The following is a 19,232-nucleotide window of genomic DNA, read 5'->3' on the forward strand; positions in this document are numbered from 1 at the left end:
TCTTCCTTCAGGCACGGTGGAGGACTTCAATGCAACCCAGAGCCAGATGAGCTCACTTTTAAGAGGGAGTGGATGTGCTGTGATTGCAAATGGCCTTTGGAGGAGGGGAGAAAAATATCTTGAGATATAATTCAACCTGTCAATATGATTCACTCCTTTGGGAGTGGACAGAACAACCCAGTAACAGACGTCAGATGGAACCTGTTCAATAGATCTCATATCAGACTGATCTAATGAATTCTGATGTTCCCACAGGCATGTACTGTCCATGCATGTCAATGTACATTCTATAGGTACATACATAAAAATACTTTTTTCAGGGCTGCTGCTTTAATGGAGTTCAGACATGAGGACTCCCACATCAGCAAAGAAGATTTGTCTAACGTACAAGTTACCGTATGTCACCAGTTCGGACAGAATCAGGTTAATGGGTTTTTGTAATTTATCATCTCACTTCCTAGTGCCTATATTAATTAATGTCGCACATAATGAGTGCTGAAGTGGTGGAAAACAGAAGGGGGAGAGTTATTTTCATTTAACTGATCAGAGGATGTTGAATGTGTCTCACTCGCTGTGACTTACGGCTTTGTCAACGGGAAAGGCATCACACCCTATTTTGGGATTGAGTCTGAGTGGGGGAGTGCAGATTTGGCAGCAGATATGGAATACATCAAGGATGGACAACTGTCTTCAGCTTTTTCTTGGGAAAGGAAAGAAGTGGAAGGTCAGATGCTGGTTCTGGCTGCACAGCCGTATTTAATTAGTATAGAGCAAAGTATTGAGGCACATTGCATATATTCCATGTTGTCTCATATCATGACTATATCTTGATTTGGCTTCTATTTGTTGCCTGTCCATTACTATTGCTCAGGGACCTGCTACTCGTTTCCTATTGCAACTTCACAATAGAAAATGTAATAGTTACCGCACTAAACTTTGTTCTTCACTTCTGCTGCTTCTGCAGAACTGAATCATCTGTGCTAAGCTTTGGCCAAGCTCTGACTTGTACATATACTCCTAGTGACTCACCTCGTGTACTTTTTTGACACTATATCATGCCCAATTACCAGACACAGCTTCATCTGATGGTACTTGCACTTCATCTTTACTAAAAGATTTCCATGTTTGGGCTTTTGGCTTCTGGTCTCCAGTTCTCCCTACAACTTGCTGGGCACCTTGTATAGCTACAGGATGATTGGCCTTTTAATATCCCTTTTAACATTTACTATTTACTAAAAATTGAGGTGGGAGAAGCTCAGATTTTTTGCAAAAAGTGCCTATGAAAATGAATGTGGTACTTCCATTAAGGAATACTTTTCTACTGAGGAAATACTCCAAAATTTTCCCTGCAGACATAATATATACAAATAAACTAAACCTGTCTTTTCTATCAGTCTTGTGAACCAGTGATCAGCCAGCTGAAGTACTTACCTTTCCTTCTTCAAAAAGTTCTCTTTGGGCTGAAGAACATCTATGTCCTACAGGGAACACTTTTCCAGCCACCTCTGTCTCCCTAAGCTGCCCATTTCAAACTGGTCAGTCATGAGCAGCCCTCAGGAAGCAGAGGCCATAATTTGATGAACACCACCTTGCACAGGTGTCCAGGGCGGACAATAGTAGCTCTGACTGAAAACCATATTCTTAAGTGAAGATCAGGTCTGGTTTTACTTGGTATTAAAGGACTTTCCAGCTCCTTTCTAGTCTGCCCTGAGATGTGTTGCGGAATCGCGTTTGCCTTGATATAGGTGGTGTTTTTTCCCACATCATCTAAGTCTGTGCAGAAGCTATAGATCTCGAACTGTTTTTTCGTACCCTTGGCTGTGAGGCATCATGGGCTATTGGCAGCCTCTCTCAAGAAGATGAGCTTTTCCCTGGGATTTCCTCTTTCACTGTGGAGAAACTGCAGTTCTGGGTGACAGCAACTGAAAGCAACTCAGGTACATATAAGAGTGTGCAAGTCCTTTCAGCTGAGGGCCTTGCTGAAGGTGAGGGACTGCCATTCTATATTTCCATACTAGAAGGGAGTTTGCTGGATGCTGTGAGGGAATGGACACTCTCAGTGCATGTGTGAATAGATGCCTGACAGCAGCTGCCAATGCCAGTGGACTTTATGCATTTGTTGCAGTTATGAGATAGTTGATTTGCAGTGTTGGGCTTCTGTAAGACATCCACCTGGAAAACTCCTTTGCTCTTAGCCCATTTGTCTAGGTGCTGGAGACAGTATAAAATTTTATTGTTCTTACATATTTTATTCTAAGTAGAAAAACACCATAGTCTCCTTGTTACTTCACTCAGTAATAATGTCTTCTACATCATCCACTGAACACTTGTGTCAAGAGCTCAAAGACAGAGAGAAGATGAAGTTGGGAGCTCCATCTCTACCTCCTGTGGTCCTAGTCTGTCTAAGCCTCTTCAAGTAGAAGTTTGTCTTCTCATAAAGCTATGCAGACTTCAGGTAACCAAACATGATCAAACTGGAAAATTGACAAGGGTGGACAAAGCCAACCAGTTCAGCGGACAAGAATGGAGAAGACTTGGCCCAAGCAGATGTTGCTAAACTGAGCTGCACCAGCTCTGAGAGAGATGAGTACATGTGTCAGGGCTCTGAGGCTGTTAATACTTTTGAGCAGCCTCAGCTGGGGCATCCACCCACCCTCTCTGTCCATAGGCTGAGGAGCCCCATTTAAGCTAAGCCTTGGAACCCTTCTGTTTTGGCCTGAGCTATGTTGGAGGAATGCTGGTCTGCAGCTCAGCTGTATCTTTGCCTGGCCATGGTCCTTACTGATCTGGACCCGGATGTGCAGATTGACTTCCTGGCTTGACATCAGACATGTTCCATTATCCTGTTTCCCTGAAAATGAGACAGGGTGTTATATTAATTTTTGCTCTAAAAGATGCTTATTTTTTTACATGTATAGCTGCCTGGGCATTATTTAAATTGATTTTTTTTTTTTTTTAATGAACTGTAACTAGGGCTTATTTTTGGACAAGTGCTTATATTTTGAGCATCCTCAAAAATCCTGAAAAATCATGCTAGGGCTTATTTTCGGGAAAACAGGGCAGTGTGGACTTGTCTGGTGTTCACTGGGATGTGTTTGACACTGGTTCCTGTCACCAGGCCTCGTTCTGACTAGTGGACTGACACCCAGCTTGACCCTGGATTCTCCTCATCATTGTGGACTTCACTCATTGTTGGGACTATTGACTGAACCTGGCTGCTGTCTCTGGGCCTGCCCTGCGTGCACACCTTAGGATGGTCCTGCTGGAAGTGTCACTGCGACTTGGCTCCCTGTTCCCTAGGGAGCAGCTGGCCCTTGCTGCTCTGGGACATCATCTTCCTCAAAATGTTCAGCTTCTTTCTGTGCATTGACTTGCTCTTCTCTGCCAAGTAGATGAGTAGATCTTCGAGTGGTAAAGGCTTTCAGTTATGTTATATAAATTCCCTTTTTCTCCTTGGGTTTTGCTTTTAGCTCTAATGAAGCTAGGACTGCCTCTAGAAGACATGTAGTCCCCAAATAACCTAACCTTAGTTTAACCCTGAAGCAGGAACCTTTACTGTTTCAGACAAAACCTCAGACAAGGATTCAATGTGGGTTTGGAGTGACTTGTAAGATGCAGGAGGCACTGTTGAGCTGCTGAAAGCAGGAGGACATGAACGGACTATTTTCCAGAGTCAGCTTGGAGTGGCAGGATTCCAGACCACTTTGTATGCTGTACATTTGGGGTTTGGAAAAGGAGGATATTTTTTTCTTTTCCAGATCTTCCTGAGAACACATGGAAACATTGCATGTATCCTGTATTTCAGGTAAGCCTCAACAGCATCCACATGCTTTGCTGTGGTCTTATGGTCTCCGCTTAACCATGGTTTGCTTGGTCCCGAAGCAAACAACCTGCTGTGGTGGACCTGCCAGGGAAGAGCCTTTATTTAAGGTTGGGATTAAGGGCATATGAACTGTCCTGCAACCTCTGCACCAAGGATGGGACTTGGCTGTGACCAGGTAGTCTCAGCTGGCAGAGATGGGATTTTACACTTTGTAGTACATATGGGGAGACCTGTGTCTCACTGTTTGCTTAGAGTGTTTCTAAGAATAAGATGAGAGTGGGGAATGACAAACAAATTTGGAAATGAGAAGGGGACATGCTTTTTAGTGGGAAAGGCAGAGTGGGGGCTTCACAGCCCCAACAAAGAGGGGAGGAGTGGGTGACCTTTTAGCAGGCAAGAAAGAGGAGCTGCCCTCAAAGCAGGGGTGAAGTGAGATTCAGGCACAATTTCAGAAAGGCAGTAATTATCTTCCTCCCCATCCTGGGCAATGCACTCTCTTCATTCCACCATGTGCCTACATTACCTCTGTATATTCACATGCCAACCTGTTTGCATCTTCTGCAGCCAAGCCCCTTCTCTCTCTTCCATGGTGTCTGCCTTTCTTACCTGTATTACCATTGTACACCTGGCACCATTTGCCTTTTCAGTCTACATTCCTCTTGAGTCTCTCTGCCCTTCACTCCAACTGTGTTTCATCTGGTAGGAATCAGAGTAGAAGGTACTGAAAAGTACCTTTTATTCAGCTTTCTTTGCTCACACATTTAATATGTAATCTCTTCTCTACCTGTGTTACTTCTACCCTGTGGTGAACTTGAGAGAACAAAAGCCACTCCAGTCCTGTTATTTAAAGCACCACTGGAAGGTGCTTGGATAATCTGCTGATGTGTGGTGCAAAGCTTGGCTGCAGAAAGGAATTAAAATAATGTGTACATGAGCCAGGAGAGCAGCTCTCTGAGAGGAGAGTGCATAATGGGGATGGAGATACAGTTATAAAATGAGATTCTCTGTTCCTTAGGGGACTGTTAAAACCAGTCAATATTTATGGAGCTTTTAGTCTGACTCATGCAATTTGTTCCCCCTTCTACGTGCTTGTCTTTGGGACTCAGCTGTTACTTGGCTTGTTACTGCCATAAAATTAGTTGCTATGGTTTAAGTGTCTCCTTGATTAGAGAGAGAAAAGGTCCAAGGCAGAGTGTAAAGCAGCTCAAGTTGTCACCTCACTGCAAGCAACCAAGGGAGCACACAGAGAGAGGCATCACCAGCTGCCATCAGATGGGCACTGTACTAAAGAGAAGCAGGTTCTCTTGGTTAAGGCAGCAGAGGGTAAGAAGTGCAGCTAGGCAGAGCTTCTGCAGGGCAAGCACATCTCCACAGGGCACTGCCTACTCGCATGGTGTTATGTCTTCAGAAAGCTTCAGCCCCCCAGCACTTCCAAGGCTGCTGATGGTGAGGCACCGTGTTCTCCTGCCCATGATGCAGCCACCAGCTGTTAAGCTTTGCTGGCTGCTGTACAGGCTGGCATGGACTTGGCAGCTTCCAGTGTGACCGCAGAGGAATGAGATGCCTCTTATTTTTTCCTCTTGCAGATGTTGGGCTGAACATGCTCAATGCTACCTGCATCAAGGATCTCTGCAAGGATGATTTGATGTGGTCAGTGATCAGTGTATGGGAATGAGTGTTTGTATCTATCCGTTTCTGAATCTTTTCTCTGGATTTTGCACACTCCCTTTTTCAATCAGCTACTCTCAGTAATTCAAAATTGAAAGCAGCTTGTTCATGTACTACTTTGGGCAACATGGCCATATAGACAAGGCTGGGTGATTTCCTGCTCAAAATGCTGGCTGGGGCACTTTTAAAGTTGTGCAGGTCAATCTTTAGCTAACAGTGCCAACTTTCATGCTGTCATTCCACTTTCTTCCTCCTCTTTCTCCTATCAGTTGCCACCATCTGGGCTTTTGATTTATTGAGAAATGTTAGCCATCTTTTTGAAAACTCTCACTACAGATCACCTGAGGGAGACCTTAGAGGATAAATAGATCTGTTTTGCTTTGAGGAAATTTGCAGACAACCATAATCCTCGCATTTGAGAGCCTATATTCTTGCCTAGCTTTTCATTTGCACACAGGGCTGCTGAGACTATGATAGCTTCTGCACATGCAAAGTAGTGTTTTGTTGAGTAAACACCAGTGCTTTGTAGATGTAAACTTGCATGTTACAGGAGCGTGACTAGAAATGAGGGATTCAACTGAGATTATAGGACATATCAACCATTCACCTTTTGGCCTGCTGGCCACCCTGCAGCTTGGGAAACAAGACTGGTAACACAGAAATTATAACACAGGATTTTTCTTTTTTTTAATCCAGAAAAAGATGGACAGGTGGAAATCAAAATAAGTGATATTTAGGTAGATCTAGAATTTTCTCTGAGTGGAATATAGCAAACTCACTGCTAGATGAGAACTGTACCAACTTCAGCCCCCACAAAACTCCCTCTAGCAACATCAGTGTGTTGAAGCTTCATCTAGGTAGCAATGACTGAATAACTGAGAACCAGAGAAGGTGTTTCACCATTACGTGCCACTTTATATTATTATTACTATTATTATTGTTATTGTTATTATTATGCCTCTGCTGTGTGGGCTTGCAGGTAGCTCCCTGCAGAGCATTACATTAACAGCAAATACTTGTTCTGTCGGATCTGTTCTTCTGACTATAAACTTAAAGGACAGATGCACAGTGGATGAGGGACGAAGAAAGTAGCAAATGTACCACTTTTAGTATTACTTCTCACTTTCAATGGTAAAGGAGACTTTTTGGAAGGTAGTCTCTTTTGCTGATGTGAAACTTAACACTGAAACTACAACCCTTGCAAATATGTATGTAAAATTGTGGGCAGAGATGCAGAGCTAATTTGCACCTTGCAGTTTCCAGGGTAGTTTATACAAACACCTGATCTATGTGTGTAATTGAGCTGTAAGCATCACCATACCTGACTTCAAATTGCATGAGTTATCTCTCCAACTTGAAAGACAGTAAAAGCTCTTGTCTAAATGCACAGCTCATTGTTTTCCTGGTGCCCCTCGTTATATTACACTTAAGCACAAGTTTAGTTTCCTCTTTGTTCATTCTTTGCAATCATCCCATTCATTACCCTTGGTGTGTTTTAAAATACCTTAATCCTTGCAGGCTTCAGCTCTCCTTATCCTTCAGGGAGCCTGTATTCCCACAGGCACCATTCAGCTACCTACGGAAATTGCACACCTGTGCCTTGGTGCTCCTTGCCAACACTGTAATGTTTGCTTCCTCTCGTTGGCCCCTCCTGGCACAGGACTCTTTTAAAGTGCATCTTTGTTAAGAAATGCAGGGAGGTTAATGACTGAAGCAAGTCAAAGAGGAGAAAAAGTGCATGTCCCCAGCTCAGGTGAGTAGGAACGTCAGTCCCTTGGCACCAGTCACTGCTGATCCACAGGCTTTGGACATGGTTTTGCGTGGCACCTGATATCACAAGACACCTAGAACCATTTTTTTCCCATCCCTTTGCATTGACCATTATCTGATGCACACATTCCTTCCTGAAGAATCATTATTCTCTGTGTCTATTCCCATAGCAGCCTCATCAGTTGGAAGTTAGCCTTGCCATCATTAAGGAAACTTTAACAAAGACTGTGCTGTTCAGAGTGAACATCTTGATGAGGCCTAATTTATTTCACAGTTGTTGTTATCCTGTTGACCTAAAATGACAGCAGGACACTTGGAGAGGTGCCTGGTTTATTTAAGGAGCAAGCATAATGTTGCCTCTCCCTGCCTGCAGGAAGAACTTAGCAGCATAAGGCACTCCTGGTCCCAATGCTCTGCCTGGCAAATCCTGCCCTAAAACCTGACTGTGGCTTTTCTGAGGGCCAATCTATATTGTGTTGGTTTTATCTGTTTTTAACAGTTCCAGCCTCTGCTTTGCACAACCCCTCAGGAATTTTTTCAGTGCTGGGTATACCTCAGGAGTGATGTTTTTGGGAGCAGGATTAGATATCTGGGTGCAGGTAGGGAAAGTGTTCACTGGGTTGTTAAGACTTGTGTAGTGGCATGGTCCCAGCTGTGGTGCCATCTCTGAGTCCTTGCCCACAGCTGCCTGCTGGAGCACACTCCTCACTGATCAAGATGTGCCTGGAACCTGGAGTCTGTGTGGAGAGTGGCTGCTGGAAAGTGCAGAGCCAAACAAGATGACAGTACAAGGGCTGAGGCTGAAGGTTGCAAGGGGAAGTCCACCTGGATAAAAGGAGAAAAATCACAGTGAGCAAAGAATGGAACAGGGGCTCAAAGAGGTGCTGTAATCTCCAGCCTTGGAAATTATCAAAATTCACCTGGACATGGGCCTGAGCAACCTCATCAGATTTTGAAGCCAGTCCTGCTTTAAGTGGGACTTGTCCTGTGTGAAGTTACTCCATGAAAGAGGAGTTAAAGGTGTGTGCCGTGCACTTCAGCTCAAGTTCTGCATCAGCTTCCCAGTTGCTTTTGACCTGGGAAAGGAGATGGGCCTGTCTTCCAAGAGAAGCTCCTGTGAGATTAAGTACCTGCTTTTATAAAAGATTGAAGTGCCTTCTTATTATCTTAAATAAAAGAAAGTGGTTAGTCTTCCCAGTTTTACTGGGATTAATCCACCCACTGCAGCATTTACCATTTGTCAAGCTAAGATACCATACAATTTGCAGAAGAAAAGCTGAGGTCAGTCTAGCAGAACTGACACCTTCCATGATTTTTACCTAGAAGCAGCAGCTTTTAGACACAAATGAGAGTCAGGAGGGTGATTTAAGATCCACCACAACAAGAAGCCCTTTGGGACTATAAGATGTGATGCTGCTGCAGTAACTCATTTCCTAGGTCATTTCCCTTTCATTTCCAGTCCCTTTGTACTTAGTCTCATGGTTTTGTAGCTGTCTTTGAAAGTTTCTGTAGTATTCAAGTGTTTATGCCATGTTCCAGTCTCAGAGATTACATCTGAATATACCTCAAAAATCAAGCTAAGATAGGAGGGAAGTACAATGCGAAGAATGCAAAGAAAATGCCTTGTTTGTTGTGTAGGACCCTGCCTTAAGGAACGGTGTTCACAAATGCTGTTCACCTCTCCCAAGAGCCTGTTCCAGCCTTTCTGTGCTTTGACATCTAGAGCTGTTCCTCTCACTTGCAGCACTTAACACTGTCTGCCTGAAATTTCCCTGGGTCCTAGGAGAGCTCACCATCCAACTGCTACCACTGAGCTTCAGTAGATCTTGCAAGAACAAATAAACTTGCATGATGGAGCCACAGGAAGGTGGAGCCTGTAATCTGTGTAGTAGAAACCAAAACCCAAGCACTTCAGGAACTACTCTGCTGTAACTCTGAGCATCAGGTACCAAGTCTTGCTTTAGTGAAGATACACATAGACAGGCACATAGTTCTCTTTTAACAGCAGCAGAAGTCACGCCAGTCTAACGTGGTATCCCTTGAATAAAGTGCAGATTATGATTAATTTATGTTCCTGGTTTTGGCCCAAGGCAGACAATATATTATGATGCAAATTCATTACTGAAGACTGGAGCAAAAAGCTGTATGTGTAGAGTAAAATGCAGGACCACTGGGACAGACGCATTAAAAGTTGTTTCATAAATTTGGCTCTGTTGCATTAAAGCTGCTGTGTAAATGTGAATGCTTCGGGCTTTCAGCTTCTGCTGCTTTGTATTGAATACCTTATACTGAGAGAAGGGCAGGAGAAAACCATATTCTGGTTTTGGAAAGTCTGATTGGTACATTCTGTGCTACTTGTGTATCTTCCTGGTTGCTTGTCCTCTTCTTTTGTCCTCCCTTTTGTCCAATAATAAATGCTTATTAAGCAATGAAAAAGCTTGATTAGTAAAGGGTGAAGGGTGTCTAGAAGAATATACCAACATCAGAAAAACTCAAATTAGGAGAAACTGGAAACAAACCTTTAGACCCCTCTCTAGCATGGAGTTGGCTGTAATCACCAGGATTATGTGAGCAGTTCAGTTGTATTTCTCATGTGAATGGCAGCAGGATTAGAGGTGGGGCCATTGCAGGAGATAATCTGTGTGAGGGACAAGACTCTCTGACTAATCTCCATCTGTATGATCATATGCAGCACCTGTGTAGCTGGGGGTCATCCTGTGCATCTCGCCTCTGGGCAGAAGAGCACAACAGCCTTCTGCTCAGAAGGCTCCTCAGCTTTCTGCATGTGTTAGCACACAAGAGGTGTGCCAGGTGCATGGAAGTGAGAAGGAATCATACAGACAGTGTAGTGACTTTTTCTGTGAAGGAGGCTGAGCAGTTGAAGGAAAGGTAAAGGCAGTCAGACTAAAGACAAAGTCTATGCTTTGGGGATGATGAAGCATCATTTGGAAGGGAGAGAATTAAGGACAGACAGTTCCTGCATTTCAGAAAGCAGGACTGGAAAATTCTGGAGTAGTACACGGCTAACTCTCTGGAAATAGATTCTTCTTTCATAGCCAGTTTCTTAATGTTTTTACTTTTTAATAAAACTGAGATATTATTCGCTTTGCCATTTTTTTCTGAGATCTCACATCTCGCTGTGTCTCACTCTGAGCTCCCATCCCAGTTACCTGGAGCACAGAGCACCCTGGAGCCTGTGGGGGTGTGGGAGGAGGAGAGGGGCCCAGGTCCACTCTCACGCCTGCTTCCCCATACCCACGAGTGGTGCAGGGGCCATGGGACAATGGCATAGAAGCTGGGGGCAACTCATTTCAAATGTTATAATATTGATTTCATCTGCTTCTTGTATACTCCTGAGATACATGCTGCTTTGTGATCAAAACACTGACGGTCTGCATGAGTGACTGGCTGTGCCGAGCACAGCTTGGAGGATCTGAGACATCCCTAAATCCCAAATCCTCTTTCTTCTATCTCCTTGCCTTTTCCCAGAGGACATCATCTCATGCTAGTTCTTTGCTGCTGGCAAAGGTGGACACCAGCTGGCAGTCCTCCCCATGCTGAAGGCTGGTTTTAACCTGCATGTGGCAGCACATTACTGGGGTTCAAAGGCCTCTAAAGCTGCTCCTTGGCCAGAGATCTCTTGTTCGTGCTGCTCTCCCCGAGATGTGACCATCCCAACTGACAAACTCATCACATCGTGCTTGCTTCCCCGCCCAGAAGGACAAGGGGCACACCGTACAGCCCGCGGAGCAGCCGCCGAGCAGTTGACTCGTTTGAGGCTCGACCTGGGCATGTTTCCATTTCCCAGGCCGGCGAGACACTTTGCGAGCACTGGGGTCGGATGGGTCAGAAAGGAGGAGCAGGAGCAGAAAGGGGGACCAGGAGCAGAGGCACCCCGATCCAGCACAGGAAAGCGTCGGGGGTTCAGAGCTGTCCCGACGGTTTGAAACGCCCCTTCGGCAGCAGTAGGGGAAGAAAAAACAAAAAAACAAAAAAGCAAAATCGCCTATAAATAAACATGCTGCCTGTCCCGCTGGACGCCGCCAGAGAAGGGGAGGGGGGAAAAAGCCCGGGCCCCCTCCGCCCACCTCGGCGGGTGGGTAAGCGGCAGCCCCGCCCCGCCCGGCGCTTTCTGTCCCCTCTCCCGCGCCGTACGGCCGGGCGCTCCGGCTCCATCCGCTGGCAACTTTGTAGCGCGGGGCGCGGGCGGCGCCGCCGCGGCTCTGCCCTGACCCGGGGGGCGAGGGCCGACCCCTCTCGGCCCGCCGGGCTCACCCCACCATGGCCGGCATCGGCATCGACCACTCCAAGCTGCCCGGAGTCAAAGAAGGTCGGGGTCACCCTGGGCGGGGGGGCGCGGAGCGGGTGTGTGTAGGGGCGAGGAGCCCAGCCCCGGGTGGGGAGAGCTGGACGGGACGTGGCGGCTTGGGGGAAATTTGGGGGAAGGGAAGGGAGAAACTCTTTTTCGAAATAAATATTATTATTTAATTGTTTTTGGCTGCGGAGGCGGTTCTCGGCGCTCCCCGTGGAGCTGGGGGTTAAGGGGGGGATGGCGCCGTGCTCCGGCCGTGACACGGACGCGTGGGGTGGGCGGGCTGCGTGGGGCCCCTCGGGGTGCGCGGGAGCGGTCCCGCTTTCCCGTGCGTTCTTTTCGGCGGTTGTGCGGCTCGGAGGGAGCGGAGCGGAGGGCAGGCTGGGGGCCGGCGGGGAAGTAGCTGCCTTAGCTTGACGGAGACCCGCGGTTGCTCTCGCAGCCCAGCTCACGGCTCCGCGCCCCGGGGCGTGGGGCGGCGGGGAGGTGCCGCTTCTCCCCGGGAGAAGGCGAGGAGCGGCGCTGGGGGAGGGGGCAGCCCTTTGTCTGCGCCGAGGCCGCTGCTGGCGCTTCTGCGCTGCCCTCGGCGGGGCAGGGGGGGCCGGGCTGCGAGAGTGGCCGGGAGCGCTCCCATGGGAGATAAACCTTGCCGTGAAACAGCCGGGAGACCCTGCGGGATACGGGCAAGAAATTACGTTCCTCGCGGCTGTGGCTCTGCTGGAGTTGGAGGCTCCGCCCGGGGCATTGAAAAATGGGAGCGGAACTGGGACTACCCACAAATTTGGTGGTTTCAGGCGGCCCGGTGAGGTTGAGGTCCCGGTTAAAAATTACTTAATCCTACGAGGGTTTTGTGAAGACTTTGCCCCGTGTTGAGCTTCAAAGCACCCAGCAGCCCCCTCCACCCTGTAAAATCCATGTGCACCCCGAGAGTGCTGGGGCAGGGTGGGCTGTAAGCGGCCCCACTCACTTTCTAGGTGTCCAGCTGGAGCAGCTGCATGCGGTGGCCGGTTTAGCCTCAGACTACACGGAGTCACCTTCGGTTGGGCCAGATTGGCCTCGGTTTCCCCCCTAGCAGGGGGTATCTGCTGCACATAAGTGCCTCTGAGCTTTATTAAAGGTGCCCTGAAGCTGCTTTGGGTTTGAAAAGCTTTGTACGAGGTGGAGCCTCATCTTTCAGACATTGATATAGATCTGTAAAAGTTCTGTCAAAATCAGAGTATGTTAGATTTACACTGTGTGCTTGTCTAAATACAACCAAAATTCCTTACACTTGTTTTCTTTACCACTGGCCATTACTTTTCCACTTATATAAATTTTGTTTGTTTGTTTGTTTGTTTTACTTTCAGTTCTTACAAAATAGCAATTGTGAATTTGATGATTCAGCTAGTGAAGAGCAGAAAGCATATGTCTGTGCAGGGAACTGGAGGTTCCTTTTGACCTCTTGTCATCCTTTAATGCTTCACTTCTTATTGCTACTAGAAGAAAAATAATATCCATGGGCTGAAGTTTTAGGGGTTAACATTGGTCCTATTAAGTCATTAGCAAAATTGTTATTGGTCATTTTAGGGTGGCCAAGACCTCATCCTTAGAGTCTGTATACACATGGTTACTCAAGAAAAATAATCCAATTAACCTTTCTGGTGGGTTGATTAAAGGGAATTAAATGCCTCTGTAGACGCTCTTATTCGGAATTTAAGTAGCCTTGACTTGATTTAGCTTGGTTCATTTTTGAAGTGAGCCAACCGGACTGAGTTAAGGTCACTTAGGTGCTGAAAGTATAGTTACAGGGTTGCAATGTAGCTCAAGGAGTCTTTGGTAAATTTGCACTTAGGGTTAGCATGGATTAAGTTTCACAAGTGCCCCGGTATGAGTATCTGTTGTTACCTGACAGCAATTGGATTAAAGTAGTGCCCCAGAGCAGCTGCTACGTACAAAGTAGATGAGGCCTGAGCCATGTTTGCGAAGCCTCGGGTACGTTTCATGCTTTTGGTTTAGTGACATCATTTGTTTTTCTTATGGAAAGTGTTGAAACTGAGCTAAGCTTTGGATTAGATCTTTTCATGCTCGGTGTTAATGCCAACCAAGGAAAGAAATACATCACCTTCCATATCTAGGGAAATATTTATTGTTCCTGATACAGAAATCACTGTTGATCCTTCTGGAAAGGCATTCCCTTTTTTCATGCTGGGTAAAGGTCAGCTTAGTCAGTCATTAACAATGAAGAACATTGTTTTGGTTTGAGTACTTTGTTCTTCACCAGCGCTCCTTCAGGAGCGGAGGTGTTGTGTCCAGGTTCTCCCTGACAACAGGTAGCTGGGGCTGCTACGAGACAACGTCATACTCTTCTTCTGGTGTGGTCCTAAAAAGTTTTATGAGAGAGGTCATTTCTGTGCAATGCAAAGATCTGATAACTGTGGCTAGGTGCTGCAGGAGGCTTGGCTCCTTGTGTTTACTTTCTTTTTTTATCTTTAAAAGCACTTAGATTAGCTGAAGGCCTGATATAGATGGCATTTCGCCGGTGAAAACTGTTTCAGCTGGTCCAGTTTATTTTGTGGACAGGGGTTTGTTTACTGGTGTAAAATGCACCCTCAAAACGCTCTTTAGGGTATAAACTAGACCTCAGTGCTGTAGCCTGGAGTCACAGAGCCACTTTTCCGTGGGCAGTAAAGTGGATGTTCTGACCACTGTGGTCAGTAAAGCTCTTGTAAGTTATTTGCTGAAGGTTTTGGTGTTAGTTCCAATCTGTGGGCTGAGTTTCTCTGCTTGTATTTCTCTTTCACTCTCAAGTGTCTGTGATAGTTTCTTTTTCTTCAAAGAGCTGTGTGCTCTTTTGACCCACCCCAGGGGTTTGCTAGTGTGTAGACCTTTTTTACTAGAGGCCTCATCTGTGAGGTTTTTGGGGAAAAAAGCATCCTGGAAATATCATTTAAATTAGTTACTTAGAAAGCAAATAAAAGAAACTGGCATGGGCTCTGCTTGATTTCTAACTTTGTCTTTCATCTCTTGTGATCTGATGCGTTACTAGCAGCTGAAATTGGGAAGGGGTTACTCCCCCTCCTTGGCTGCCTGTTTTAAATGAACTCTTTGGTGCAGTTCCATGTGCCATCTCAAAGTGCTGTGTTTTGTCTCTTGGACGTGCACGGTGTCATTCCTGGAGAGGTGTTTTGGAGCTGTGCAGACCTTGCCCCTCTCTCTGCAGGATGTGGTCCCAGCTGCTGTTGCTGCCTTTGCCAAAGGGCCGAGGTCTGCAGCAACGGTTTTGCAAAGGGGATGCCTGTCTGCTAAGGCTGGGGCTTAGTCCCTTGTCCAGTGCAGTCTCTGAGAGCCACCTGTTGTGAGCGGCAGCAGGTGAAACCCAGGTACAAGCTTCCTCTGCAGAGGCTCCTCGTCTTCCTGCCAGTTTGAATCCTCTGTGAGTAGAGAAAAGGGTAAGGTGGGGGGGAAAGAGGGACCCTGAACTCTGCGTATGACTCTTTGGAACTCTGGAAAGTTACAGTGGCTTAAGTGGTTTTATTTAATTTTATTTCTAGTAGTACTATAAAGAAGTATAAGTGCCATATGTCTGTGCCAGTCATTAGAACCAACCTTGCCATGTCTCTTGAGTTCCAGCCGTGACAAAGGCTGATTGTGCCACCTGTGCTCAGAGAGACATGGCAACAGTGGTTTCTACTCTTCACTAAACATCTGATTTGACTTTCTGAAGCTCCTGAGGTATACATTCAAATGCTGGTATTTGTAGTCTGCTGCCAGAGAGGCCAGTTTCCCAAATGTGGTAGGAAAAGCTACACCCCTGAATGTGGCCTCAGGGAAACAGGAAGGGCTTGAAACTTTATTTTCCATCTTGGCAAGGTTTTCCCTGGGCCAGGCAGCCCAGCTGTCTCTATTTTACCTTAACATAAATTGAATTAAAGTTTGCTGTAAGCATCAGTCTTCCTCTTCCTCCCAGCCGCAGCACCTTCCCTCTGACCTCTGCAACTTAATGTGGCCTTTACTGAGATTCCAGCAATAGAAACCTCCTGGCTGCTGATTTTCCAGGTGACCAGGGAAGGGTCTCAGCTCTGAGGTGCGGTGTTTCAGGCTCTCATAGAACAGTGATGTTACTGACTTATATTGGGATTTTTGGTGCCTATGTGTGCCCCGCAACACGACAGTGAACAAGAGAAATGAGATGTCTGTCACAGGTGGAAGTGCATTCAGAAAGTGTTGATGGCTGACATGGTGTCTGATGAGTAGGGATTCTGCTTTGGGATTTTTCAGGGAGCTGATGTTGAGGGATGAGGTGTCAGCTGCACTCATGTGAAGGAAGGGCTGGCTTCTAACTGGATTAGTATAATCAGGGCAACAATTTCGAGAGCAGCTGAGGGTCAGCCAGGTCACTGTGAAGCCACCTGCACTATGCCCTTTGGCTCCAACTGAAATTTTTCCTTGAAGCACAATGTGCGGTGTCACAATTTTCTGCTTTGTGACATCCTTGGAGAAGGACTGACAAATTCAGGCGAGCTGGATGGCTTGGAGGCAGTGATGGTGGAGAGTGATGGGACATAGATGCAGGCTTTTCTTTCTAGGTCACTGGTTCATGTCCAGCTCTTCTGAGTAATAGGAGGTCTGTTTTTCCAGCATGCATGAAATCAGTAGCTGAGGCTGTGGTGCTCGTTTCACTTCTGGTTAAAGCTGGGTGAAAGTTTTATTATGCATTCAGTTTTTCTGGGTCTGCAGCGCTTGGCAGAAGAGATGGGCAGCATTAGCATATTTCATGCCCTTGGCTCCAAAACACAACTGAGGAAGCAGGTCTGCCTCATTCCATCCTTAAATCCTTAGCGCTGTCTTCTGCGAGCTGCCGTGGAGCTTGTACTGAGGCAAAAAGGTTGCTCAAAAACCAGTTTGTGGCAGAGAAGAGCTTCCAGATTCATGTTGATGCCTTCTGCAGATATGTTTCCTTAGTTACTTTCAAGTTTTTGGGCTGGGATAAGAGGGGGCACAGTCTATTTTGCCCTTATTCCTGGGGAGGCAGGTGGGATGCTTTCCCCTGTTTTTAATACTAAGACGCTGGCTGTCACCCATCACTGATCTCCAAGTCACGATCCCAGCCGAGGGCTGTGTTGCAGATGGAGTTGTGTTTGCTGTCACCCTGGGCCTCTGTTTGCTCATGGCAACAGGAAATTAAAGATTAGTGTCAGAGGGTCTGTGCACACCAGGCGGGAGCTGGAGATGGCTGCTGCAAGGAGCAGGAGAGGCCAGTTGTGTTCTCTCTGGGCACAAGGAAAACCCCGCTTGAGGAAGCAATGGGACGTGCCTTAGGCTGTGTGAAACTTCTCTGTTTTGCTGGGATAAGCTTTCTCTTTCTTGCTCAGAAACATGAATGTGGTGATATAGGACAAAGTGACATGTTCCCTCTCTGCTTCCTTGTCCTCTTCCCAGCATGTCCCCGGCTGGCTGGCTGCCCGCTCACTGCTGCTCCTCTGTGGAGTGCTGGCTTGAAGGCTGAAGGGCTGTGGAAGGAGCCTGATCTGTTGGTGAAACTGCCTTAAAACTCGAGGAGCTTATGTCCGGTTTCTGGTGTGGCACTCACTGTTGATTTATCCTTTTGCCTTTCTTCAAAATAAGTGGCAACGATATTTGCCATTCTGCTGCTGGTAGTTTGTGTTACAGGGAGCAAAGAGCATTTGCTGGGCATTTCCACCAGAAAAGCAGGGCTGCTGTCTCCCTGGAGGCTGCGGTGTGTTGAGGATGCTCCACGTTCACCTTAGAGTGCTGGGATCTCCACAGGACACATGATGGGACCTTGTGGAAGTCCCTTGACACTTTATTTATACTTCCTTTTAAAAGTAGGAATTGGAGCAGGAGGAATTGGAGCAGCTGTGAAAAGATACCACACAGCTCATTGAGTGAGTGCTATATGTCCTTGGCACTGTATGGCATCTGGGAGAGACTTTTAGCAGGGCTGGGAAGAGAGCAGGGCAACGTAGCATCACACTGCATGTATAAGAGATGCAAGGCAGGGCTGTTGTGAACCTTGCATTGAGCAAAGGAGGTTAGTTAGGCCTGAATGCTCATACAAATCTGCTCCGTAACTCCAGGCACTTTGTGAATTAAGCTTGCCAGAAGTGTTAATGTTCCCTAGGAAGAAAGGTGTGGACGAAAGCCTGCCCACAAGCCTGGCACAACCCTTCTGCCCATGCCCGAGCAACTTGTGTCAGGCTCCAGAAGCTCAAGTGATGATTATTTTAATTACACGCCAACCCACGCTGCCACTGCCGCAATGCTCTGGCAGCCAAATAAAAATAGTGAGATCTTTTTGAGTCAGGCCTGGGTTGGTAGCGGTTTGGTCCCTGCACTCTTGACAGCCCTGCCTATGGTGAAAGCTCTTCAGGAAAGAAAGTTGAAGTGGGTTTACAAGTGAGTCACTCTTCTTCACTTCTCTTTTCAAAAGAGGTGTAAAAAGCTGTGTGCAGTAAAACTTTGAGTTCCTGTGTGCATCTTGGTATGGTTTGTTCTCTTCCCAGCCCTTCTGCTGAACCAGGACTCGGTGGCTGCAGGAACTGGCTTAAGAGGAAATGTTATGTGTGCTCAATATGTGGTGTTCAGTATGTGATGACAAAGGGGAAGAGGACATAAATGAGCAAATATTCGAAGGCGTGGAGAGATGGGTGTACCTTAAGGACACCGACAGCACTGACCTGAGAAGTAATGGGACAAAAGGGAGGAAGGAAGTTTATGCAAGCAGGAATATTTCCTGCCAGTGAGAGGTGTATTTTTTTTTTCTTTCTGCAGAATCCTCTCCAAAAGACACAGCGCGTGTAGCTTTGGCCCTTTACAACAAGACAGGACAAGAGGTTGCAGTGAGCCCTGGCAGGAAGTGTTCCTCGTAGAAGGACTGTCACTGCTGGCCTGGCATGGGGGAGCCTTCCCTGGCATGGATGGAAGGCTTCTCCCCCCTCTGCATGGTTGCAGGGCAGAATGGCTTTGTGCTGCGAAAGCATCCAAGCTTATTGTATATGTCTGTTATATATATGTCAGATGTTATTTGTGGGATCCTGGTGGGAAGAAAAAAATTTCTTCCTCCGTTCTAAAGTTAGTTTTATTATTGGGGTGGCAGCTGATGGGACAGGGAGGATTTATGTCCTAAATGCACAAGTGCCTAGAGCCTTCGGCAGTGCTTCTCGGGGCTGGAGTGAAGCAATGGAGGACAGCAAGGAAAGACTTGGGAATTTTCCCAACTGCCAGGGTGTTGGCTGTGTTTGTGGCACGTAGAGTGTGGTGCTGTTCACAGGCCGTTCGGTCGGCGCCAGGTTTCCGAAGGAAGCTGGTGTTGGGAGGAGGCTGGGCTCGTCTGATCTTATTTGCAGCGCTGGAGCAACTGGCTCCTTAGCTAGGGCCACCCAGCCCTGCCTCCATTCCTCACATCCCTGATACAAGGTGGAAAAGGCAGGTTTGCCTCCTGCTCTGATTACAGTGCTCAGTTACCTGGTACTCCAGGTGGTTGGCATTGCATAGACACTCAGTTCTGGCTGTGTAACAGGCAAGCTTGTTAGGTCTTAATTTTATTTGTCTTATATTTTTTTTAAGAAGCTGTTATGATACAGTATCACCTAAAGGTGATTTAGTTCCCAAAGCAAAAATTTTTACTTCTGACTGACTCAGCGCTCATTTTGTACTCTC

At 46.8% G+C, this 19,232-nt stretch overlaps 1 protein-coding gene across 1 annotated transcript in view; it reads left to right on the plus strand.

Moving 5' to 3' along the window:
- Positions 1-11,054: 11,054 nt before the first annotated feature.
- CCDC50 (coiled-coil domain containing 50) overlaps positions 11,055-19,232 on the plus strand; it is a gene marked incomplete at its 3' end in the record, with an annotated part of 38,279 nt that continues 30,101 nt past the window's right edge. Inside the window, exon 1 of the mRNA XM_080349698.1 lies at positions 11,055-11,591. Coding sequence (XP_080205824.1) covers positions 11,543-11,591 — 49 coding nt within the window. The 5' untranslated portion in view covers positions 11,055-11,542. The remainder of the gene's footprint in view (positions 11,592-19,232) is intronic.

This window comes from Nesoenas mayeri (genome assembly GCF_963082525.1).
Source record: "Nesoenas mayeri genome assembly, chromosome: 9".
NCBI lineage: Eukaryota > Metazoa > Chordata > Aves > Columbiformes > Columbidae > Nesoenas > Nesoenas mayeri.